Source organism: Columba livia, chromosome 1 (genome assembly GCF_036013475.1).
Source record: "Columba livia isolate bColLiv1 breed racing homer chromosome 1, bColLiv1.pat.W.v2, whole genome shotgun sequence".
Classification (NCBI taxonomy): domain Eukaryota; kingdom Metazoa; phylum Chordata; class Aves; order Columbiformes; family Columbidae; genus Columba; species Columba livia.
Genome location: NC_088602.1, coordinates 146,873,207 through 146,888,475, shown reverse-complemented (window position 1 = coordinate 146,888,475; position 15,269 = coordinate 146,873,207). Strand labels below are relative to the sequence as shown.

The following is a 15,269-nucleotide window of genomic DNA, read 5'->3' as shown; positions in this document are numbered from 1 at the left end:
TAGCCATAAGGTAACTCAAACAGATGCCACTTAACAAAACACAATGAATTATAGAGATATTTCCATGAGGTTCTGAAAATTCCAAAGAAGTTATTGTGAAAATCATGTTAAATCAGAGGGCAAATTGGTATTAAACACATACTACTTCCTCTTCAAAATTCTGAGCACCTTAATTTTGCCAACACCTCATTATTTCAAGTTCTTCGCTACTTCTCAAATCAAGCAGAAGCAGTATAAGCTGTGGCACCTCCTTATCTGACAGAGGCTGTCTGCTTATCACCACACCAGCTGCCACATGGCAACATGTCGAGCAGTCTTCTGTAAACAAAGATTGTCACTGTGCCCTGAAAAGAAACCTTGAGGTTCATCTTCGAATTGGACTACGATTTTATTTTTATGTCAAACCACTGAGACAAACTTTCCAATAAACATATGCAATCAGTGGGCAAGTTAAACTCCAGTTCAGTTTTACAGTTACCTGATGATAATAGTCTGAATCTCTCCATCCTAGCTGTAGCCACATAGAAAGCAGGAGGTCAATACTTGAACTGGACTGGAACAGGAACTATGTGGAAACAATTCACCTCCTGCTTTTTATTAGTTTACATACTGATGTGCAGCTTCCTGCTTCAAAAGGAAAACGTTCTGGTAGTAGTATCATTCAAATAAAGAAGTGAAAGTCCGAAATGTTTTCAGAGAACTAGCAGAACTAGTACCTTGATTATCTCCATATTCTCATTTTTTTAAATGCAGTTTCTTTATTGAACTTGCCTTGACAAACACATTGCTTTAAAAAGGAAAGGCAGCTGGTCATCACATTAAATACAACCAGCTGAAACACAATGTCTTGCTGAAAAGATAAGGCATTAAAACAACTTTTATCAGAGAACAATAGTTTAAAGTAATAGCCTTCCCCTTAAACACAGTCCCAAATACTTTTTCATAATCACTACCATTATCTTGTGTAATGTCTTCAAAATCTACCAACACCGTCTGGCAGAAAATTCACTGAATGACTCAGACACACTTTCAAACCACAAATACTCAAAATTGCTATTTCCATTTCAGAACTACTTCTTTTTAAACATTCGAACTGCTGATGGCATAATAATCCAACAACCTCCTGAAGTTTCCTTGTCAAGATTTTCCTCATGCCCAGACAGCCTCTGCACTGACAAAAGCAAGCCTTGTTTCCTTGCACAGTCTTTGACAATACAGTTACACAACCAGAAACCTGTAAAACGTGGAAAATTTGTAGTGCCTAATACCGAGTATCTTTTGTACACGAATGCTTGACACAGGTCCTTGAACACACAACTGAAGACATAACAGCAGAGATCCATCCAAGTATTAAATCACTGGCATTACATGCCCTGCCAATTCCTATTAATTTTCCTTTGTGACAAATCAACAGAAACACTTGCCTAGAGCAAGCACAGGCTTTTTAAACTCCAGCTTTTTTCCCCTGTATCCAGGAGTTAGGCTTCCAGTCTGAATCTTAACCACAACTGCCAAAACAACCACTCACTAGTCACTTGAGCAGACTCACTGTAATGTCACTGACACAACTCCATCGGTGCAAAGATTGGGGTGGGGGAATAAGCGGGAGCCCTTTGTTTGTGTCCGGCTCTCTTGAAGAGCTGATACAATTTAAGCTCCTCTACTCATTGCATTTTATATTTATGTTTGAGTACATACATGTAATAGATAAGAATCCATTGAAGTGAGTTTCACCATGAAAGGTTTTGCTTAAGAAGTATGCCAAAAATACACTCTACCCCTTCACACCAGATTCTTTTTTCTTCATATGATTTATACTCAGCATAATTTTGAAAACCTGGACTGAGTTGGGATGCAGCTTTCAAGCCCTCCATCGCTAACTTCAATTCAGTTTTCCACATTAGCAACATGGTTTTCACTATGAAGCTGCCAACAACCTTATCCACAGGCTTATTTAACCATATTTAGTCATCAGCTCAGACAAGGAAATTATTTCCGTATTTTATCAACTAATTTTACACTTCCAACAAAACAATGAACTTTCAGGTTGCCCACCAACACACACTCAGTCTTTAAAAGTGTCACAGTACAGCTGAAGTTTACACATAAGTAAGTTATCCCCATAATTTAAGAGCCTATTGAGGTTTAGTCCAGTGGGCAGCTAAACACCACACAGCCGTTTGCTCACTTCCCCACCTCAGTGGGACGGGTGAGAGAATTGGAGGGGGGAAAAAAAGGGTAATCCTCATGGGTTAAGATAAAGATGGTTTAATAGGACAGAAAGGAAAAATAATGATGATAATAAAAGAATATATAAAACAAGCAATGTACAATGCAATTGCTCACCACCCGTTGACCAACACCCAGCCAGTTCCCGAGCAGTGATCCCCCAGCTAACTCTTCCCTTGTTTATATGCTGAGTATGATGTCATATGGTATGGAATATCCCTTTGGTCAGTTCAGATCAGCTGTCCTGGCTGTGTCCCCTCCCAGCTTCTTATACACATGCATCCTTCTCACTGAAAAGTCCTTGACTTGGTAAGAACCAAAATATTTGTGTAAAGTCAACATACTAAATCCATATTGAGTGTACTATCTCATACTAAATCCAAAACAGGGTCCTACACCAGCTACTAGGAAGAAAATTAACTGTATCCCAGCCAAAACCAGGACAGAGTCACAGCATCAAATTTTCATAACTGAAGTGGCTAGTAGCCCTACACAAAAAGGAAAAACAACCTCAAAACACAATCACATCCTTTCTTGTATATACAATATTAGCTCACAGCTGAAGATAACAAGGAAAACAGGCTGTATTTTATGACTGCGCTGCACCCATAATTCCATGACACAACATCTAGTTCTGTTGATCATAAATGTATTTTCCTCTGTTGCAACAGCCAGAACAGAATTGGGAATTTAATACTCCCTGACACTGACTAAAGCACAGGAGTGAAAACAAGAGTTTAAATTGAACATTAAGAATTCAACTCCTGAAAACCAGATTATGCCCAGAAGGGTTTGCCCAGAGGACCTGGCTGATTTTATAAAACCCTGTTCATTTTATAAAAATATACAACACAGTTGCTATAGACAAGGCAATTCAACTGTCTGAAGAACTTTAAAGCAGCACTAAGAACAGAATGTATCTTCAAATAAGGAGTAACACCTAAAAGCTTTCCTGCCATGTGACAGGTGCATACGATACTTTATATACACAAAGTGACAAAGCCTGTACATCAAAGAAGTTACTAGTTAATATTAGGGATTTTCTTTTAAAAAAACACACACCTACCAAAGCCACCACATCAACTGGCTTGTAATACTAAGGCAGACACAAAAAGAAACCAACCCCGCTTGAAAAACTTAGTAAGGACAACAGCTGTCCTCTCTTCTTTGTTTTCTAGTCCATTACCATATGTTTCAATATCTTTGTTGCTCATCCTAAGCAACCAAGAGATGGATACCCGATTCTCTCCGAAAACAAACAAAAAAAAACTTTTTAAAAAGTTCATTAAAGCGTTACTTGCAAATACCTAAATTGTGGCTATACTAGTGTAAATATTTACATTATCTACTGTTGATAACTCCGGTGTTTATAGATACACAGACATGCACGCACACACAGAGTGCTCTGCGGGCAAGGCAAGGTTCCCGTATTGTGCAAGCAGAGGAGTTCCTATTTTTATCGCCTCCATAAAAAGCTTTTAGAAGCAGCAGCACATTTCCCTGTCCTGACAAGCAACAAGTGTACAAACAAGACCCACTTACAGCGTTCTTGACCCACTTTAGAGTGCTTCACCGGCCTAAAGCCTCCTCCAGCCCGGCATTTCCAAGTGCTCCCTCCTGCCTCTAAGCAAACACCGTGGCCACAAGCCCGCCTCACAGGGGACAGACGGAACGCAGGGACGGAGGGACGGACAGACAGACAGAACGCGGCCCCGGCCGCGGGCAGCACCTGGGCCACCCACCCTCGCTGGGGGCAGCCGCAGCGCCGTCCCCAAGGATCGGCGGGAGGGAAGGAGGCGCCCCCCTCGTCTCAGTGGCTCCCCCTCGCCGTCCCACCGAACGGGCGGACGCCCGCTCCCGGCCCGGGACGCCGCGGGTGGCGCCCAGGCCGCGCAGCCCCTCCGGTGCGGGGTCGCCGGGCACTCACCTGGCAACGCGCGCCCTGGCAACGGCCAGCGCCCGCCCCGGCGCCCGCGAGGTGCCGCCCGCCGCCCCGCGCCGCCCCCCTCCTGCGGCAACCGCTGCCGCCGCCGCCACCTCCCCGGCCTTGTCGCCTCCTCCCGGCCCTACACCGTCATCATCGCACGAGGCCGTCGCCGCCAATGCAGGACGCCCCACCGCGCCGGCGCACGACGCGCCGGAAGGAAACGCAGGGAGAGAGCCCGGCTGCATCCCGGGAAATGCAGTCAGGAAGGGGCTGCCGCCGGCCGGGGGCGCAGGCGCACGGAGCGGCAGCCCGACCGGGGAGGGGAGGCTGGGGAACGGGGGGGTGCGGCAGGAGCCGGCTCTGATTGGCTGAGGGAAGCGAGTGACGTTTGCGCGGGCTTTTGTTCTCCGCTGGCGCGGGTCTGCGCCTGTGTGGGGCGGTTAGTGGCTGTTGATGGCCGTTGATGGTGGGAGGGGCCCGGTGGCCCCTCAGGAAGGGCTGGGGCTGTCGACGCATCCGTCTTGCTTCCTGGGGGGGCGGAGGGGGAGTCTCCTGTGACACGGCTTCCTCTGGGCCCTGAGCAGGCGGCAGAGCGTCACCCTCTCCTACAGCAATCGGTGTCACAGGAAACGCCAGACCACGCAGCCATTTCCGCAGGTGTGGTGGAAAGGGGCCACCCGAGGGAGGGCAGCCGTGGTGACATTTCGTAGTCATCCGGGCTGAGAGGGGCACTGTGAAACTCACAGGGGGAAGTTGTGAAGCGTCCCTGGGGGCCACAGCAGCTGCCGTAGGTCCCAATGGGGGCAAGGGAAGAGGCCCCACTGGACCAGCATTTGTTGTTTGGGACTGAACTGCGTGCTCCAGGGCATGGAATGGGGTGGGGAGGCCACAGCTATTACCAAGGCCAGAAAGATGGAATCACAGAATCATTTCAGTTGGAAGAGACCCTCAGGATCGTCGAGTCCAACCATAACCTAACTCTAGCACTAAACCATGTCCCTGAGAACCTTGTCTAAATGCCTGATGATGAAAAGCAGACCAGCGTTACTAGGCCTCGTGCTGCTGGAGGCATCTGGGAAGCCTGGCCTTAGTGACAGGGCCTGAAACGTATGTCTGGGGTGGGGGAAGGGAAAGGCAGCACCAAATAGAATAAGACGTTTCTCTGGTTTAGTGGGAAGTGTAGGCAGAGCAGCAGGAAAACTTGGGTGATGTGGAGATGTCAGCTTCTGAAATCATGTCCTTGGTGAAAATGCTGAAAACCCTGGGCCTGTGTGTTATGCAGTGAGACTAGTCAAAACGCTAAGGAAGCACTGTTATGTTAGAGGACAGTCTTAACAACTGCCCAGGAGAACAACTGGATGATCTGGAAGGACCCATCTGTAATTTGTGGGGCTCTGCACACTTTAGTGCTTTGCCGAGCAACACTCCAATCAATACACTTGTACCTGCACCCATAAATTTTAGCTCAAACCAGTGATTGTGAAAAATGTAGTTAATGGGAGGAGAATTACCCCTATAAATTAATATTCCATGCATTTTGATCCCTAATACGAACATTAAAACATACTGCCCATTCCTTAAAACTCTGATTATAGAACTATGATTCCCTATCGTCTCCTTTAAAATATGTCCCATCTCACACCTTCATTAAAGTCTTCATTATTGTGAAGAGAGCAAGGTAGTTACTCAACGTTGTAGTCGCACTATTACATAAATGTACGTTTTCCCTCATCAACTGAAATGTACTTTGACAGCCGTCAGGCAGCAGCACAGAGAGTAGCAGCTGCAGCGCTTGCTCCAGCTCCACCCTGTGCCGGCTGGATGAAGTATTTCCTGCCCTGTCTTTCAGTATTTCATCTGTAAAATAACGCTAATGATTTTAAAATATTTTGAGCTCCACTGACGAAAAAATATATATAAAAACTGCATGTCATTTTCATCTGTCATTTCCTGTCACCATAACTTAACATGTACTCAGCCAATTAAGACGGAAATTGAGATAGGAATACCATTTCATTAAATATTAAATTAAAGAAATTAGAGTAGATTTTTTTTCTGATTTGAGAGTGTGGAAATCAAAAAGGAAAGCTATGCTCTGCCATACAGGGTGAAGTATTCATTCAGAAAGACACAATTAAAAAAAAACTGAGGTACTTCCTGGGCATTTATAGATAATTCCTAGAAATAACAGCACTAATATAAAATGTTCATTGCCTTAAATCTGTCTCTGAATGGTTTTGTCCTACACTTTGTGAAAGTTGGCAGGTCATTAGTTAACTTCTTGTTCCCCAGCAAGGCAGAACGAATTTGCCTGTGGTAAATGAAACTGAGACTGGCCAGACTCATCACAGTGAATTGCAGAGGGCTGCCACTCTGAAAACTCAGTCCAGAAGTTTTCTCTGCCCAAGGAAGGTAATGGCCAAGCACTTGTGCAGCTCCCTGGGGCTGTGAATGAGGCAGGGCTACAATTAGCTCCAGCACAGTGACTGTGACAGTCATTAAGTGACACTGGGTCTACTCCGCAGCTTTTTATTTTTTTTCCCCCTGAAAGGCAGGATTGCAATGTGTCCTGGCAGTACCTCATCCTGTCCATCCCATGTGATCACCACGCTTCTGCAGTCACGTGAAGGACTGACACAACTATATGGCACTGTAGGAAGAGCCAAAAGACAAATTATGATTCAGAATAAAACTGCCCTAGGGTAAGGAAGAGCCTGGACCTTTTTATGCCTTATTACTATAAGCCTTTAAACTGCTTCATCTCTATTGGCAAACATTCTTGAGCAGCTCCCTTCTGAATTCCCCAGGATGGCTGCCACCATGTGACAGTACCATGCGGCAGTGCTAATAGGGAAGGGGCCTGGGGGAGGTATTATCATCTCCCTGCCTCCCAGTAAAGCCATGCCTGCTCATTCTCTTTGCATTTCCTTCCTTATCAGAGTAGTCTTCTCATCCCAAAGCACTGAGGGCCTGACCCTCACTGCACACTCCATCATGCTGCTGAAGGCTGGTGCTCACTGCAGCCACCACATTCCAAACAGGCAGAGCTGTTGCTGGTACCACAACGCCATCAGGCCCAGCTTGCTTCAGGCAGGCAACATGAAGAGGTAACTGTGACACTCAGGGCCGGTGTCCAGCTTGGGTGTCATAGGGCAATATTTAATACTCCATTTAATGTCTGCTGCATTTCATCCCTGCTCACAGGGAGAACTCTGGACCCTACTGTTTGTTCCTCCTTTCTCTCTTTGAGGAAAATGCTTTGAGTAGGTCATGCATTTTTGAATCCTAATAGAAAAAAAAAATAAAATAATTTCAACTATCATTTAAACAGAGCTAAGAAATAAGAGGGTATAGTAACAGCTTCAGGCCCTGCAGGAGAAGACGAATGGATGGAATGCATGAGCATGCTGCCATCATTGTATTGTACTGGGTTATTGTCATTTGGGGATGTACAATGGTGGATCATGATTCTTTCTGTGCTTTCTGGTATGTGTCCTGTTGGCCACAGAAATCTGTTTTGCTTATCTTTGAGGCTGGTTATATTTAGACTTCAGAGCCGGTATGCTCATGATATGGCTCACTCTCAAAGCCACCAGCAATTTACCCTGGAGCTGGGACAGGCTACCCACTCAACGGCCTATGCATCCATCAGCCGTTGCACATGAGGGACTGGGTCCTGCACTGCCCTGGCAGGACGTTGGAATATGGTCAGGTTACACGTCTGGGCCAAGGAGATGGGACGCATCTCTGGGTCCCATGGATTAGACATAGACAGAATCTACCTTTGAGGAGAAGGCAATCCAATATTATGTTCACATCTGCTCATTGTATGTGATATGAGAGTTCCTTCAGAGCCTACCCCTCAGTGAACTTGATTTCATACAGTATTTTCTCAAAACTATTCAACCTGAAATGTACTTAAACAAAAGCTAAATGAAAGTGAATGACCATATAAGCAGCTGGTTCTGGACAACCTTGTGACAGACACTTGAGAAATGCCCTTTAGTTGCTGGAAGGTATTTCCCAAGGTCCCCTTGGGATGTCTGTGTCTGCATCAGCTGATGAAAATACTGTCTATATTTCTGTAGCCACAGGTGATGAGGAATTGCTCCCTGAGTGTAATTTAAACCTACTAGGCTTCTCCCTGGATGGGGTCAAGTGAGCAGAGAGAGACCATTGCATGTTTGATTTTTTATGACTGAACAAGATCTGCTTCATTAGTGCTTTGTCAGGGCTACAAAACTTGGGTCCATATAGAAAGTGTAAGTTACACTCAAGCTGTGTGTGTGGGTTCAACTTGGCTATTTCCTGAATTGCAAAAGGCAGCAGTCTCTCTGTTACATTGAGCTCTGGGTAGACACCAACTTCTTGGGGACACAGAATGGGAGCCTAGAGTCCAAATGGCCTGGAGTTCAGTGGTGTTAAAAGGTTGATTTAAATTTTCTCACAACCCTCCCACTATCTTTTTACCATAATTAATGTCAAATGAAAGTTTCCATTTGTTCTGGGATCAGCTATTGCTTAGCTTACCTTGCAGGAGAACATACTAAGGCCTCATTCATTCACGTTATAACTTATGTATTACTAGCCAGCTGGAAAATGATGACAGATTTGCATCCTGTTCTGCTCCATTTAGGAGCTGATGTTCACTGACTTGCAATAACCGTATATTTGCATAGTGCCTTTAACTCCAAAATACTTTAGTTTTACATGACTTATGGGTGGTCATTTCTATCAGCCTTGAAGTGCAGTGACTTCAGGGTTGGAATGTGGCAGCCAGTTACCAGCACACACTATATAATAGCATATTGTGTGAATATCTCATCCATATGAAACTGCAAACAGAATTTGAGCCAGCAGGTATTTGATTCAGAAACCAGGCTGACCTCCCTAAGCCTCACTCTTGCTACCAGATATTCAATACCCATAAATAAACAAGCCTCATGTTCACCTCTCTTTTGTAGAACAGTCTTGCCTCCAGCATTGTGCTGGTGTAGGGCTGCGCTGCAACAGACTCTCCAAGACTCCTGCTGAGCCCCCCAGCAACCACCTCGGAGCATCTGACGCTCAGAGGTGCCGCTGAGCCTCTTTGTCCCGAATTGAGCGTGTCCCTGCATAATGGGGATACAGCTGTCTGCCTGACAGAGTTAATAAGCGTAGAGGGTGGGCCTTCAATTATGTTTTGGGTTTTTTTTAGTCATATTTCTCAAAGAGCTTTACAGAAAAAAGATGTACTCCACGCCTCGTTTCATACAGGAGGAGGCTGGAGGCTAAAATGAAAAAAAAATCAAGCAACTTGTTGAAGATTACAAAGCACATAATTGTCAGAGCTCAGAATCAAGCTTAGCTCTCCACCCCCACATCCCTCTACCACTTTGTGCATCAAACAAGGCACAACTTAAAATCCGCCACTTTTTAACTTTCATGGTAAAAGAAGCCATTCTGCTACAGCTTTCTGTTTGACTTGCTTTGGCTTTGCATCAAACCAAACCAGCTGTGCTCTTATTTTATACTTACTACCACTCTGAGGAGGTTCTTTTATGTGTGGGCGCCATAGAAATTAAGTTTTAAGCTAGAGTTTAGCAGGATCAAGTTTTTGGATACAAAACTCCCAGTAAATGAGGAAGACTGAAACCTAGGTCTTGTAAAAAGAGCCCAGGGTGGGGGCAGGGGGAAAGGAAAGAAATCCAATGGTCACTTCTACTGCAATGTGGTCCCAGTCCAATAGGAACTGCTGGCTCCAACCAGGCGGCCAGAGGTCTGCAGCGCTGGGACAAAAGGCCAAAATGTATCCTTTTTCCATCCAAACAAAAGTTTAGGTGGAAAAAGGAGAACATGTCGAGGGACATCCAGATGAAGAGTAGTCCTAACAATGCCAACTTCTCTGCTCCCAAAGTTGTTTACACCCACAAAACAAACTGTGGTGCCAAACTGCAAGGAGAGTTGTGACTCCCTTAAATGTGTGGTCTTTATCGGGAAGGCCAAATGAAACCATTTGGAATTATTAGACAGATTAACAATGCCTGAGGGTGTCATATACAAATAGCTGACACTTTTAAGTACTGACGCAACGAGGATGGACAAGAACATGAGGTGAGGGTGGTGGGAGGAAAGGTCTTTTTTAGATTTATCCAAGGTAGAGTAAGTTTTATTACTGGGCTAGAAATACATAGTATCCCAGGAGTGAATAGCTCACACATTTCATCCGATCTTGGGCTCAGTCCAGCTCCCACTGAAGTTTAATGGGAGTTGGATCAGTCCATTGCACTCACATTTTTTCCATGCATGGAAAACTATTTCCGTTACTTTGAATTACAATACCACTGGCTTTGGATTTTATATAATAAAATAAATCTAGGCCACTGTTTATATTCCAAGAAACTGCATTCTGGGATGCCAGCAAATATATTGCCTGTTGGATTAGAAAAAATAAAATTAAAATGGGACACATTGGTTTAAAAAAACAGCAGCGCCTAATTATTAAACATAATTTTTCTTCCTTGTGCTTTTCTGGAATCCTCAAATATTTGAAGTATGAAAGGTACATATAAATTCTTCTCTGGTGGTTGAAATGGTGGAATCTGTAAAACTGCAATGCTTTATAAGAAACAGAGGTTTAATATAAAAATAATAATCTTCATGCCTGGCTCTTTGCTTATTGGCATATTTTGCGCATTTTAAAATTTACAGTAAAAAAGAAAACACCACCCTCGGAATGCCAGTAACAAAGGGGATGTATATTAGCAAACCCTTATATTTTGGGGACTGCCTTCTCTTGATTGTTCTGACTGCAAATGAACTCTGCAGATGCTGAGAGGCACAGGAAATGTCTTGTGCTAGAAAAAGCATTTGTTCCCTGCTTTATGAATTGGATTCTACTAAAATTCCAATGTGGTAAGACTGATTAGCAGGCTTTGGTAATGCCTTCTGCCCTAGTACAGTTTTATGATACTATTTTATTACCAATGAAAAACACAGAAAATACTTCCATTAGTGAACATGCGCCCACATTTTGGGAGCAAACCTATCTGTGGTTAGCTTATGCTGGGGAAGAGCATGACCCCTGGATTCTGAAATAAAGAGCAGCAGAATAAAAGACACCCCACCAACAGAATAACACAAAACCACACATATACACAAGCAGCAGAGGGAAAGAAATGTCATTGAGGGGTGTTTAATGTTAAGGGGAAACTATACATCTGGGATGGCGGTGAGGGGGATTTAATAGAGCTGAACAAGGTGACCACCTGCATCCACTTCAAAGACGATAACTGGCAGTGGTATGAGGAGCACTTATGCAGTCATGTGCACGTGTGTGCATGCAATGCTTCTTTCTACTGACAATCTATGAAGTATATTGCCTTTGCAAACATCCCTGGGCATCAGCAGCTTCTCCTCTATATTGACAAATTAAGTTTCAGCATAGGATTAAAAGAAAGAAAAATCGCCCTCATGCACATAGCCACATAGTCTGAGCTGGGCAGATTTCCCCTGTGCCCAAGCAGTACAGAAGAGCTAGGTGCTGGCTTCATGGGGACTGCCAGGCTGTGCACTGGTCAGCCACAGGTCACACCTTCCTTCCTCACAACAGCAGGTTGTAAACCTTCCTCCACCACACTGTGGTCCTTGCAGCATCCAGGAATGGTTTACAGTAGAGAAGCCTGGGATAACTTTTCCTCTAACATGACAAAGTCCTTTCTAGGAATCAAGAATTGGTTCCAAATTCCCCAGTGGGTTTAGCAGGGTTTGAAATTCAAGAGAACTAGAACTCACACCTGGCTGTCATTTCAGATGTGCAATAACTATGCAAAATGCTGAGATTTAGAGATAAAGAAGCCACCCTTCTCCTCCTTCTTGCTGGCTTTGTTTCTGTAATGGAATAGTGTGTGCATGTGTGCAGGGGGAATTCACTTTGTCAGCACCTCCTTGACTGAAACATCCAAGGGGAGATGCACTCAAAGACAAACTCCCCAACAGAACTGAAGGAATGGCAAATCAGCTGGCTTGATGGGGGAAATTTCAAAACCAAAATGTCTCTTAAATAAGCTTCTTTAATTATTATCATCATCTGTTTATTTATACAAATATAAAATATATTTATATAGATTTATATAATATAGATTTGTTGCTTTGGTGGCTCTTTTCATTTACAGACGTACTGGTCGACAATCTCTGTGCACTTTTTACACTTGACGTAACAGCACCAATGGAACTTGCAGTGGCAACGCTCCACCTGGACACTCTTGAACTGGTCATAACCCCGTCCACAGCACATCAGCTCACAGCCATCCATGCCCTCTGAGGTCTTGTTGCACAGCCGGCCCTGAGTCCCCAGCGAACCAGTGGTCTCATTGCGCAAGCAATAGTCCGGGCTGGGGTCAACGTAGACCAGGTCCTCTTGCGTTGGCATGTTGAAACGGTTGTTCACCAGCTCCAGCTTGCCCTTGCGGCTGATCCTCATGGCAGCGGCACTGTCGTACTTCTCCTTCAGCAAGTCGCCCACCTTGCGGAAGTCAGCCAGCTGCAGCCAGCAGGTCTTGAGGCTGCAGGAGCCTGACACACCGTGGCACTTGCAGGCCACATCTGCCAGCTTGTACACAGCCTGCAGGAAAAGGAAGATGATTAGGAGTCTGGAGCATCCTTCTTATGAGGAGAGACTGAGAGAGCTGGGTCTGTTCAGCCCGGAGGAGGCTGAGAGGGGATCTTATCAATGATTATAAATATCTCAAGAGGATGGGACCAGACTGTTTCAGTGGTGCCCACCGATAGGATCGGGGCAATGGGCACAGACTGAAACATAGGAGGTTCCATCTGAATAGGAGAAACTTCTTTGAGGGTGCTGGAGCACTGGAACAAGCTGCCCAGAGAGGTTGTGGAGTCTCCTTCTCTGGAGACATTCAAAACCCACCTGGACACATTCCTGTGTGATCTGCTCTGCGTGAACCTGCTTTAGCAGGTGGGTTGGACTAGATGATCTCCAGAGGTCCTTTCTCACCCTAACCATTCTGTGATTCTGTGAGTGCAATCAGGCAAGGCTGCATTTACTCCTACTGCACCAGCAGCTGGCTTAATTACAATTAATTCATCACTCTTCATAGCTGCTTTGATTATCCCCCAGTTTCTGTTGTTTTGCCCTTCAGAAGAGATAAAAGTCTCTTCTTCTGCCTGTTGCAACTGCTGCCTTCTTGTTCCCTAAATATTTCTATTTCTGGTCACATTGTCTCCAAACACTACTTCCACACCCCATCTTCTTTTCTCCTGGCAGATTTCTGACTTGACAGCAGTCTCAAGAGCAGGAGAGAAGAAAGGGAAGAGTCCCATCCACATGGGCTCTGAAAAATTGCCCAGTCTCACAGACAACCACGGTATTGCATGTTTTTCCCTTCAGAGCAACAGCCGGGAAAAGGCAACACCCGGGAAAACCTGCCCATTTCCTACCACCCACACCGGGAACCGATGCTATCACTGTAGGGATACACCTGCATCCTTTTTGAAATAAATCCATGGACCCACACCCTTTCCCTCTGTCTCTGCTGAGAGGAGCTTGTTCAGGGTCGCTTTCAGAGGATATGTTTCTTTCCAGAGAGGAGCAAGCAGGGGTAGCAAGTGGTGAGGGGAAAGATGAACAACTCCACGCTGGAGCAAAGGAGCTCACTTCTGCTTGAGGTGTTACCAGGTGCCCTGCTTGCAAGGCAGAGCTGAGCTGCAAGTCCTAACTGCAAACCTGCGCCGTCTTGTGTCCAGACATTTCCCTGCACTAACAGGACTGTCGCCGCGCAGAAGGGCCTGCATTTTAAACAGCAAACGCAAGCTTTTGGCACTGTCATTTCTGAGTTACTTTCGGCTATGTTTTGGGGAGTATGCAAGGGCTGTACATGTATCATACCCCTGAAAAAGAGGCATCACCTGCTGCAGGATGGGAAATCAAAATTAGCAAATAGTCTCGAAGATTCAGGGCAGTGGGTGTTAACCCTCAGCAGAGCAAGCATAGGGTATAAAGGAAAACGGTCTTTACTGGCCTCCTCCTCCCTGCACCAGCTGGGAAGAGAAATATTGAAAAATATTATGGAATAACAAAGCTCAAAACCTAGGAAAATAAACTGAAATGTAGGCTGCATTTGTTCTTTCCATTAATTGCAAAGATGGGTACAAAATCGCATGCTACATGAGATCCTGTCAGCATTCAAAAGGCACTGAAAAGAGATTGCAAAGCGAAAAACTGGCATCCCTACACAATCAGAGCTACGCTGTGTTCCAGCAGCTTACCTCCCCCAGCCCTGGCTCCTCATGCTCTCACCATCAGGCTCACATCTGCTCTCCCGGGACCATCCTGCACCACACACGTTCGCAGGGAAGCGCCTCTGCCAGATCCCACGTGCCAAGCAATGCTATTTGGTATTAGCTGCAAAATTACCACCAGCTGTATTTGGTGGGGAGATCGAGAAACCTGAGGAAAACCTAGGATGTTCTGAAGGAGACAGAGATATGTCTTTTAGCCTGTTTTTCTGCTGAAGAAAGCAGCCAAACACTGAAGTTCTTTCCTGCTTCAATCGCTGACACAGAAGAAAGCTTCTCAGCCCTCTGCATTCACTTGCCAAGAGGTAAGTGATTAAGGCAGTTGAGCATAGTGCAAGCAAAACCTTCTGCCTACGACTACATTCTGGACCAGCAGCAAGAGGTCAGAGTTCTCCTACAACAACTGGTTGCCCCTGGTCTAACGAACGTCTGATGCTTTTGACAGCTAGCAAAGATTCAATTTGGCTTAATGGCTAAATCACATGGAGGCCGATCCAGCTCCCAAGAAAGTCAATGGAGTGAGTCCTTAAAACAGAGAAGCTTTAATTCTGCTCCTCGGAGCTCAGTTTACTGAGGCAATCCCTCACGGTGCAATGTAACAGCTAGAGACTGGAAGTTAAGCACTCGTCTTGGATCAAACTACAACTGCGAAGGACCAACCACACCGTTACTTAAGGATTCCTGCCGTACTATAACCAGACAGAGCTACAGCTGAATTTCCCGAGCCCCAGACACTTACTATATCCTCACTGCACTGCCAGCCTACTTGTTATAAGCTTGTGTTAGCACTTTTTCGTTACGGCTCTGTCAAATCCCA

General features: G+C 45.2%; 2 protein-coding genes across 11 annotated transcripts in view; both read right to left on the bottom strand.

Moving 5' to 3' along the window:
- The window catches only part of ADIPOR2 (adiponectin receptor 2), a 48,616-nt gene extending 44,299 nt beyond the window's left edge, over window positions 1-4,317 (bottom strand). For 2 of the 8 annotated variants that reach the window (XM_065036044.1, XM_065036084.1), the window contains exon 1: window positions 4,157-4,316. The gene's annotated coding sequence lies outside the window, so the exon portion shown is untranslated. Of the gene's footprint in view, window positions 1-2,331; window positions 2,499-3,771; window positions 3,979-4,156 lie in introns of those variants that run through there. The other 6 variants (XM_065036103.1, XM_005500300.4, XM_065036053.1 and 3 more) reach the window with 6 other exon arrangements.
- A 7,870-nt stretch (window positions 4,318-12,187) lies between these two features.
- The window catches only part of WNT5B (Wnt family member 5B), a 74,442-nt gene continuing 71,360 nt past the window's right edge, over window positions 12,188-15,269 (bottom strand). For all 3 annotated transcript variants that reach the window (XM_065036125.1, XM_065036136.1, XM_065036146.1), the window contains exon 5: window positions 12,188-12,758. In XM_065036125.1, coding sequence (XP_064892197.1) covers window positions 12,300-12,758 — 459 coding nt within the window. In that variant the 3' untranslated portion in view covers window positions 12,188-12,299. The remainder of the gene's footprint in view (window positions 12,759-15,269) is intronic.